Genomic DNA, 11,319 nt, shown 5'->3' with positions numbered 1-11,319 from the left:
TTCAGAAAAGTATCTTAATAAAGGGACTTATTCCCATTACTCAAAATGCACAAGAAAAAAATGCCTTAAAGGGGCACCACTGAGTATTTTTGACATTACAATACTTGAAATATTTATCGAGATTTGTGTACCTTAGGCCCTGTCTAGACCGATAACTTGTGATCATTCGCTCATTTTTCCAGAAAAAAAATATTGTGAAAAATGACCTTAATTAAATGCTTTTAGCTCAAATCTGGCTTTGAATCGCACAAAATAAATGAATTCAAATTAAATTCTGATCATATTTCTTTTAACCTTTTACATATCACTGTTTTAAGTGCCCTAGTTAAGACTATGCAAGAATTTTAAAATTTATGTTTTTGTGCTTTTTGACCTCGAGCTCAGTGGACTTCCTTTAAAATATTTCGACCGCAAAATAATCAAGCGTTCTATAGTTATGAAAGCTCTGTGTGTGCGTGTGTGTGCGTGTGTGTGCGCGCGCGCGTGCGTGCGTGCGTGCGAGTGTGTGTGTGTGTTGCCGTCTTTGATTATTTAATATATAAATTTACTTATCTGGTAAAAAATGTTATATGACATTATATTCTATACAGTGCAAATTGCTTACAACCTTCATTTCATTCTCAAAAAATATACAATGTCAATCTAATACTTTAAATACAAGCGAGATGTTTTTGTCCATTAATACATACATTTATAAGTAAACAAATATACTAATAACACAAACTAAAACATGAAGAAAAAAAGTTGATATACAGTATAACCTCTGGAGAGCGACCTTCTGTAGAGCAATAACCTGTGCACAACGATAGTATAATTTCTTCCCAAAATTAACATTCATAATGAAAATAATCTTTCTAAGACAATACCTCTCGGCAACGACCAGAATTTTGAACTTCCGCAGGTTGTTGCTAAGCACAAGTTGTACTGTATATGCAAAATATATACAACAAAAAAGCAAATTAAAATATCATAAATAAACAAAAAAAGCATTAGTGCTACATTTCTAAATTACACAGCTTTAAATGTTAACAACTGAATCCTTTGTATGCCAAAATATATATTTTTGTATTATAAGTATATGCTTCATACACAACTGTATATATTTGTACATGTAAACCATATATCCATTATATACTTGTACATTGTATATGCTGCTTAAAAGACATTCTGTTTCTCATTGGCAAAATTGTTGACCAGAAATAACTACATGTATGATGCTTATGTTTTACTTGATGATTTAATGTTTCATCGATTTACTAGTTCCACTGATTTAATAAATCCATTGATATATATGTCGTTTATGGATTTTCTAGTTTCATTGAGTAACTACTTCAATTAGTATAATAAAAAGTCATTTGAGGTTTTGCGTTTTGTATCAATTTACTAGTTCCATTGAGTAACTTATGTTTTTCATCGATTTACTAGTTCCACTGATTTAATAATTCTATAGATGTATTTGTTTCATCGATTTACTAGTTCCACTGATTTAATAATTCAATTGATGTATTTGTTTCATCGATTTACTAGTTCCACTGATTTAATAATTCAATAGATGTATTTGTTTCAACGATTTACTAGTTCCACTGATTCAATAATTCTATTGATGTATGTGTTTTATCGATTTACTAGTTCGACTGATTCAATAATTCTATTGATGTATGTGTTTTATCGATTTACTAGTTCCAGTGATTCAATAATTCTATAGATGTATTTGTTTCATCGATTTACTAGTTCCACTGATTCAATAATTCTATTGATGTATGAGTTTTATCGATTTACTAGTTCCACTGATTCAATAATTCTATAGATGTATTTGTTTCATCGATTTACTAGTTCCACTGATTCAATAATTCTATTGATGAATGTGTTTTATCGATTTACTAGTTCCACTGATTCAATAATTCTATTGATGTATGTGTTTTATCGATTTACTAGTTCCACTGATTTAATAATTCAATAGATGTATTTGTTTCATCGATTTACTAGTTCCACTGATTTAATAATTCTATAGATGTATTTGAGTTTTATCGATTTACTAGTTCCACTGATTCAATAATTCTATAGATGTATTTGTTTCATCGATTTACTAGTTCCACTGATTTAATAATTCTATAGATGTATGAGTTTCGTCGATTTACTAGTTCCACTGATTCAATAATTCTATAGATGTATTTGTTTTATCGATTTACTAGTTCCACTGATTTAATAATTCTATAGATGTATTTGTTTCATCGATTTACTAGTTCCACTGATTCAATAATTCTATAGATGTATTTGTTTCATCGATTTACTAGTTCCACTGATTTACTTGCTATATTGATTAATAATTCTACAGATTTATGTGTTTCATTGGATTCATTGTTCCACTGATTTAATAAATCCTTTGATTTATATGTTTTATCGATTTCCTAGATAACATTCGTTTAAAAAATCCATGGATGTATGCGTTTCATTGGTTTACTAGTCCCATTGAGCTACTAGTTCCATTTGTATCCATTCCTACTTGCATTGATTTTTTAGTTCAATCGATCTGTTTATAACTTTGATTTACTAATGACATTGATTTACTTATAACATTGATTTTCTGTGAAATCCCCTACTGAAAACACATATTCATCTCTACATGTATTTGATGCTTTAAAAATGTATGCTCAAATACGTTCACTCTTAAAGGAATGTTAACAAATCCTTACACACGGTGATAATCTCTTTATTTTCACTTTTCATTCAAATGCCATTTATTCCAGGTTTGAAGACCATGATGACATAGTTCTCATGACGTTAGCGTATTAGACTGACCTTACACAATTTAATAACTCAATCAGAGCACGAGATCTTTGCTTATAAAGAAAGAATTCTGTAGCACTTTTTTCAGTCAAAACCAAATAAAAAAAATTAAAATTTCTCTACGTTCATATCTACACAGTCCAAATTGTGTACGTAATTAAAGAAACTATGAATACAGATATGTTGCAAATGAGTTGTGTCCCTTTACCAGTTGGTCCAACGGTTGTCTTAGACTCTTCGAAATCGCATGCAGTTCCTAAAACATCAAAAATAAATACATACATTGAAAAAGGAACCACTAGTGTGACAAGGTTGAAACTGAATTTCATTTTAATATGCAAAGAATAATCCATTAAATCCCGAAATGTTGTAATCAGAAAAAATAAACTTATACATTTTAGTCTCTTTTTTTTAGATAAAAAAGAGAGTATATTGAGGGGAAAAGTATATTGATCTTTCTATGCTAAATATCTTTAATGGACTTGTCCATCTTTTCAATCTAGACAAAACAATGGATTATTTTAGGGGAAATATTAAAAGATGTAGAGACTGAATAATGCACAGTGCAGACAATGAATAAGCGGGGCGATCTTGGTTTGCACCGGTCTCATCTGGATGTCATCGGTAAATAATATATTCACATAACGAAAATCAACCGCATGATTAAATGTTGCATGCAATTCTTACCTTTTTCACAATCGCATACTTTTCCTTTCCAACCACTTGCACATATGCATTCAAAGTCTCCTTTGATGTTATTACATTTACCATTGTTTAAACACGGGTTGATGGTATCTACAAAAAAAAAACATTTATGAATAACGTGTTAAAGTCATCACTAGCACTGTGCGTTTTTATCATATGGCAATGCTTGTTTACAGTGTAATACTATCATTATGTATTTTCTTTACATTACATTTTTTTAATGTCCCCGTCAAACAATGATTTTGCAGTTTCCGGCGTTTTCCGGCGTTATACTATCAATTGTTTAATTACAACATTCTGTGTATATTGACTTGATACTCATACGCATGTCAACATTTGAACAACATATGAACAGTTAGGTTCATTAGGAACTTACTATTTAGGATTTGTACAGAATTTTTTAGTCATTTTAATATTGCATATAATAAAACGTGAATTACACGTGTGTGTTATTCTGGTGGACTATATCGCACACGTTGATTGCGTAAATTTGCGTGACCTACTTGAGACTTGGGAATGCAGCTTTCAGATCACCTCGCATGATACAGACTACTAGAGTATGAGTTTTACTCAAGTGTAGCATTCACATTTTCACAAATATCTTATTCAGTAAGCTAAATTTTATGGATTTAATTTGGAGTACTTCTAGACGCTTTACAAAGTAGAAATTTATCGCTTTTTTTCGCCGATTCTTTCAATATCGTAAAAGAGATGAAATAGACTTTTTAAAGTGCACTTCGGCGGATATAAAGACGAGATTTTAGAATTCAAAGCATTGTCCGGTATATACCGGAATACGGTAATAAGTATGGTTTTTAATCTCACTAAAATTTTATACCGTCGCATTCGTTGATATCTTCTTCACAGTGAAGGCCGGTCCAGCCTGCCACACAACCTCGGCAATGAGCAAAACCTGTGGCTCCTTCACATATAACGTTCGGATCACAGTCTCCGTAGCAAACACTTCCGGCCGGGCAATTTGTCTTCCGTTCTAAACATGGGTCGTCAATAGTACAGTTTACACCTTTCATAAAAAAAAACAAAAAAAACATCAGTATGAAATATATAAAAGATTTGAAAAATATATACAAATACATTTGTATAATATATTTGCCTCAGACTTAGACCATTTTTATCCAATATTTAATTTAACCTGGTAGATTTGTGTAACGAATATCCCTTGTTTTTAATGTGGAACAGTACATTTACAGGTAAAGGGATTTCGATATCAAAATTCAAAAAGAGCTGCCAACAATTTAGAACCAGCCTGCACGGATATGGTCTCAAAATGATAACAAGATCTAATCAAAAATGATTCCAGCAGGGCTTTGGGGTTAAGAAAAAGAAAGTTGGCGTAAAGAATAACAAGAATGTCGAACGACACATATACCCCCCTTTCTAGCCATTGACTCACATAATTGGTAATTTTATTAAAGAAACTTGCCAAAAATGGGTACATGGAAGTGTTCAATTATGGAAAAATCAACGGAAACCATTTTGACATTTAAGGCCCATGTGACATTGACCTTTGACCTAATGACCCCTAAATCAATAGAGGTCATCTAATTCTTATGACCAATAACTAGGTGAAATATGAAGACTTTGTGATAAATACTTTTCAAGATAATCAGCGGAAACCCTTTTGACATTTAAGGCCCCTGTGACCTTGACCTTTGACCTAGTGACCCCAAAATCAATAGGGGTCATCTACTAGTAATGACCAATCACAATGTGAAATATGAAGACTTTGTGATGAATACTTTTCAAGATAATCAGCGGAAACCATTTTGACATTTAAAGCCCCTGTGACCTTGACCTTTGACCTAGTGACCCCAAAATCAATAAGGGTCATCTACTAGTTATGACTAATCACTATGTGAAATATGAAGACTTTGTGATGAATACTTTTAAAGATAATCAGCGGAAACCATTTTGACATTTAAAGCCCCTGTGACCTTGACCTTTGACCTAGTGACCCCAAAATCAATAGGGTTCATCTACTAGTTATGACCAATCACTGTGTGAAATATGAAGACTTTTGTGATACATACTTTTCAAGATAATCAGCAGAAACCATTTTGACATTTAAGGTCCCTGTGACCTTGACCTTTGACCTAGTGACCCGAAAATCAATAGGGGTCATCTACTAGTGATGACCACTCACTGTGTGAAATATGAAGACTTTGTGATACATACTTTTAAGCTAATCAGCGGAAACCATTTTGCCATTTAAGGTCCCTGTGACCTTGACCTTTGACCTAGTGACCCCAAAATCAATAGGGGTCATCTACTAGTTATGACCAATCACTATGTAAAATATGAAGACTTTGTGATAAATACTTTTCAAGATAATCAGCGGAAACCATGTGGTCTACCGACGGACAGACCGACAGACCGACGGACAGACCGACAGACAGACAGACAGACCGACATTAGCAAAACAATATACCCCCTCTTCTTCGAAGGGGGGCATAACTATAAAATATCATTGTTTTAAATGGCTACCAGTTTTTCCTGGATTACATAAGCAGGAAACATATCCCATATCGTCCACACATTTTGAGTTTACAGGACAAATGATAGTTTCACACGTGTCAAAACTAGGTCCTACTGGTCCAAGATCCTCTGTCACTTGTCCATAAACCATACCTGCAAATATATTATAGATACATTGTAAATACATGTGAACAAATAATTGAGCCGCGTCACGACAAAACGAACATAGTGCGTTTGCGACCAGCATGGATCCAGACCAGCCTGCGCATCCGCGCAGTCTGATCAGGATCAATGTTGTCCGCTTCCCAACTCTATAACAAGTAGAGAAACTGACAGCGAACAGCATGGATCCTGATCAGACTGCGCGGATGCGCAGGCTGGTCTGGATCCATGCTGGTCGCCAACGCACTATGTTGTTTTTGTCGTGACGCGGCTCAATTGTTTTGAATAACCTTAACGTCAACTATACATCCCAAACATGTCCGAGTGAAATGCCTTAAAGCAATGAACTAAAAAGTAATATAATGAAAGACCGGTAGGGGCATTTAAACTTGAAGTTCATGAATTCCCGATTTCATCTTCGTGAATTCACATTTTAACCTCGTGAATTCACGTTTTCAACATACCAATTCACGATCTCAACTTCATTGATTCACGTTATCAACTTCACGAATTCACGATTTCAACTTACCGAATTCACGATTTCAACTTCACGAATTCACGATTTCAACTTCGCGAATTCACGTTTTGAACTTCACGACTTCAGCTTCGTGAATTCATTATTTCATCTTAAGGTATTTTAAATTATTTCAAATTGATCTTTTTTAAGATATTACCTTAAGATAGGGTTATATAAAAGAGCAATGGTGAAAATACTACAATGTCGGATCTTCACTCAAAGTTAATGAAATCAAGAAAAAGCTGCCAAGTTTGACACACAAAAAACTTAACATTATTCTTTTAAGCTAATAAAAGGTTTAAAGGGAACCTGAGATACCTGTCCCCTCTGCTAGTTGGTTTGTGGCGTATAGGTTATATCTTTCATGTGATATGACACCTATACAGGTTAGCTCCAAGGACAGTTTAACGAGAATTTCGGTTTATTCATACTTGCCACCGGTTGCTCATATAGACGAGTCCTACAGAAGAGTATTAGTCAGTTTAGATTTTTTTAGGATAGTGCAAGATACAGATACAGAGAGATGCTCCTATCCAGAAGTTTCCCTCGGTTCTCTAATATGTCAAGTGTTTAAACACTCATACACGAAACCTCGATTTAAAGTCCGAAAGACTGTTTAGTAATTTTAGTTAACCAGCCCGGGGATCGAACCTTTAATGTCGAGTTTGCATTACAAGTCTCGCGCTCTAACCGATTGAGCTATGCGGGATGGTTTCCAGGACAGCGACTCGAAAAAACTTAAATCGCAGTAAAGCTAAAAGAAATAATGTGTTTTAGCTAGATGACTTCTAATAAGTTAATTATGCAGTGTTTAAAATTTAATTAAATTCACGGCAAATAGCACATATGGGTGTGGACATGTTACATATTTGATGTACTTTGCCTTTAGCATTTGCTTTTATTTTAATTATTTATAAAAGTTGGGGAAAATTAAAATGAAGGTAATATACTTGTACAAGTGGGTAAAAATCAAAGGAAAAATATGTCATCAAGTATTTGTCAGTCCGAATTGATGATGAAAAAAACAACAACAATAAACAACAACAAAAAACTTGTACGACACAGTCAAACCAATTAAGAAGAAATTTCAATTGCAAATGTTAAGTTCGCTATTTATTTTAGGACCTACATATTACTGCGCAATTTTACTGAATATAAGTATACAAGTTATACATGATCATGTATTCATCGATGTCTTTACGAGCATACCCTCAAAAATGAGAACAAAGATCGAGAAGGCAAGGCGAAATTCACTGAACACAGTCCTTCGCTAAACCCTGCCAGACAGGACCACCGGTGCCCAGCAGAGCAACCAAAAACGGTCGGGAAAGCCATTCATACAAAGCAGGGAGGGGCGTTACGATTATTCCTTATAATTAATAACCTAATCAGGAAAATCATAAGAAATGATTATTTCTGAATCAGCTGTGAAAGGCAATGACCATTAAACTCAACTGAGATCTGATATCACGAAGAAATTTCCGCTCATCCGATGATCAAACCAGTGGCCCCGGACAACAAATCCGGTGCTCTTCCTATTAGCCTGAGCTGGTTCATGAAATTTAGACGCTTAAAGAGATACCAGACATATTTATAAGGACATTTTAGACGAAATTTAAATAAATAGAAATGTTTTAGCATTGATTTTCGTTCTTTCTTCAACATTTCTGAAAAACATATTCAAATTAACGAAAACTCATCATACCCCTGTGCAGAGTTTTAAGGTGAAACTAGGGAGAATTAAGATGTAGGGTTTGAGATAAAAGTTATCGTGATAACAGATTCTTGGCTAATGACTTCTATAAAAAAAAACGAAATTTTGAAGGCAGACATAATATAAAAACGCGATTCTTTTTCTTACAAATTCTTTAGAACCAATATTTTGTGACTGTTTTAACATCACTGATACCCTTTCGTTGAATTTTCTGTAATAAAATAACAATTTCATGGAAATGGTTAATGAGAATTTCAAAGACTTTGATAACAATATGATAATTTTTATTTTTCAAGAAGTTTGTCAGATTATAAAAAAAAACATTATGGAAAGAACGTGCTTCTTTATGTTTTAAATTATTCTGAACTAATTTTACGTCGATATCTTACTAGTATCGGAATTTAAATTCCGACTTCAAGTATATGCTGAATGTATGGTTATAATCTATATTTTTACAGAATTGAAAGTATAAAAAAAATCAAGACATTCCTGCTGAAATAATTATAACTCTGGGAAAGGATTTTTTCGGCACAACAACACATCATTTTATTGTTCAGTAATAGATATTGATCAAAATGTCTCATATGAAATACACAAACACTATAATTAAAACGAAAGACGGTCAATGCAAGTTCAATAGAACTACCGAAACTATCAAATAATTACAACAGACTGAAGAACTGCCTTTTTAAATAATTTGATGTAGATTTGACAGGGTTGGGGCTGTGGCAGGGACTCTTTTTATCCCAAATAATATTTTCAATTTAAAAAAAAAAACAATATAATTGTCATGGTAAGTAAAAATATGCTTTGAGTGGGTAATCATAATATCAAAACAAAATGTGTCCGAAAACTAATAAAAATAGCAAAGTCAGAATTTGGTTGTATTTTCCTAATTAGCGGAATATATTCATTAAACATGTTTAAGAATGCGATTTAAATCAGATAAAAGTAAAAGTTTAACGGAAATGCATACATTTATGGAATATATAAACAGTTTAACGTAGTATAAATCAAATAAACTGCTTAAAGGCACATCATGTCTTAGAAACGAATAAATTTTCATTATCTACCAAGGAAAAACGCGAGCTTTGTAATGATTAGATAACGGTTTTAGAGAATGTCAGGTGCTTGTTACATAAAGAAAGTAGCACTGAAATGTGACACTATTTGTCATTAAAAAAGACGCAAAATACGTGTTATACGTAATACGTATAAACAAAGCAGTATTTTGACTTCCATAAAAACTACAAAATCACTATGGCTGTACTAATTTTAAGAAAGCAACAGAAGTAAACTTTGAATCAGGTAATTGGTCAATGAGACAATATAAAAAAGGACAACAAATTTAAAAAGCTTTTTAGAAATAAAGATAAAGCCACTTCTTGTGGATAATGGGCCTTTAATACATGTGTTAAAATAAGCGAGGAATGACATACTTTATCATTCTCGTGGTTTGTGCGGAAAAAAAGTAATCAAACCGACCTTGATACAACTCATTATACAATTCATTGTCAAATTTTGACTGTTTGATCACAAACATGTATGAATATAAATTTATATTACACATAATATATTTTTGTCACTTGCATTCAATGCAATGTATGAAGATAATCTCTCCCTAAGTTTTGCTATACAGTGATACCAGTAATTTATTTAAGTTTTATAAATGTTTGCAGTTGAATGTCTCTTGTTTTTAATAGTTATATTCAATAATAACATACAATTTTTGTGTCGCCTCTACGGACCATTTAGTCCATGGAATATTTAAAATAAACTTCTATAAACTTCGTATATACATATTGCATTATATGTGAATGACATTTTGAATGAAAGTTTTTGATCTTATTCATTTCTATTTTTTGTTTGAATATGTAATGTTACCTATAGCCCATGGCCATGGCCAAATAAAATACTAAATCAAAGGGGGAAATAGAACTTATAACTAATTGTAGATTTCCATAATGTTTCCATAAGGTAATACGCGGAATGTTAAACAATTTGTCATAAAAGTAACAAAATGTAAACAAAGTAGTATTTTGACATGCAAGATATAAAATCACTATAAATGTACTTGTTGCCAAAAACAACAGAAGCGAAAGATGGTTCATGAAATTGGCCAATGAGTAACTGTTTGGAAAATATAACAAGACAACAAAAATAAATTACTTTTGAACATTCCAATGACACAATGGGCCTTTAATAGAAATATGTAACGTTATGCAATCCAGGAAATTATAAACAAGCCAACCAAGACTATCTGAAATATCAAGATCTATTGTTGAGAAATACAGTTTGTGTACTGAAGTTAAAATAATGCTTGATAAGATTGCATTGAGGAAGCCTGGTTTACGTTACATATAAGATAACTTGTGTATAATCATTCTACAGAAATCGACATAACTGTTGAAAAAGAACAGATGGCGTTACAGACATGTTTTAGTTTTTACTTATTTATTTTAGTTCGATTGTGTTGAAAGGTATAAGCTATTGAAACACTCTCGAATTCGTTCCTGGAATCAACCAGTACTAAGCAATGAGTGTAAAGTATTTTTGCTCAAGGAAACACGGGCTTGTCCCCGATAGGGTTTGAACCCACGCGGTCCGTAATCCTTAGTGCGACGCGTTAACCACTCGGCTACGCCGCTACTTTCGGCACTGTCCTAAATAGATCACCGCACACCATTAGTTTCTACATGGTAGCTTTTACATTTAGTTAGTTTGATGTTATTCATTATTATTTTTTTTTATTATTATTATTATTACATTTGTATGTATTATTATTATTATTATTATTATCATTATTATTATTATTATTATCATCATCATCATCATCATCATCATTATTAGATGAGATTTTGTGGATGATCTTCCGTTTACGGTAATACAATAGTAATAAGAAATATAAACGAAACCTTACCATTATAGATATTACCAT

At 32.6% G+C, this 11,319-nt stretch overlaps 1 protein-coding gene across 1 annotated transcript; it reads right to left on the bottom strand.

The window, feature by feature from the left end:
* Positions 1-502: 502 nt before the first annotated feature.
* Positions 503-6,141, bottom strand: LOC132724049 (neurogenic locus notch homolog protein 4-like; the record flags this gene model as incomplete). Its single annotated transcript, XM_060708857.1, is given in 4 exon segments — positions 503-3,043; positions 3,475-3,582; positions 4,331-4,516; positions 5,998-6,141. Coding segments are annotated over 4 exon segments (563 nt in total), but the record flags the coding sequence as incomplete, so codon positions are not given.
* Between the last annotated feature and the right edge of the window lie 5,178 nt (positions 6,142-11,319).

Source organism: Ruditapes philippinarum, unplaced genomic scaffold, assembly GCF_026571515.1.
Source record: "Ruditapes philippinarum isolate M1 unplaced genomic scaffold, ASM2657151v2 ctg16809_1_1_1_1, whole genome shotgun sequence".
In the NCBI taxonomy this organism is placed as follows: domain Eukaryota; kingdom Metazoa; phylum Mollusca; class Bivalvia; order Venerida; family Veneridae; genus Ruditapes; species Ruditapes philippinarum.
This window is presented reverse-complemented; position numbering and strand designations above follow the sequence as displayed.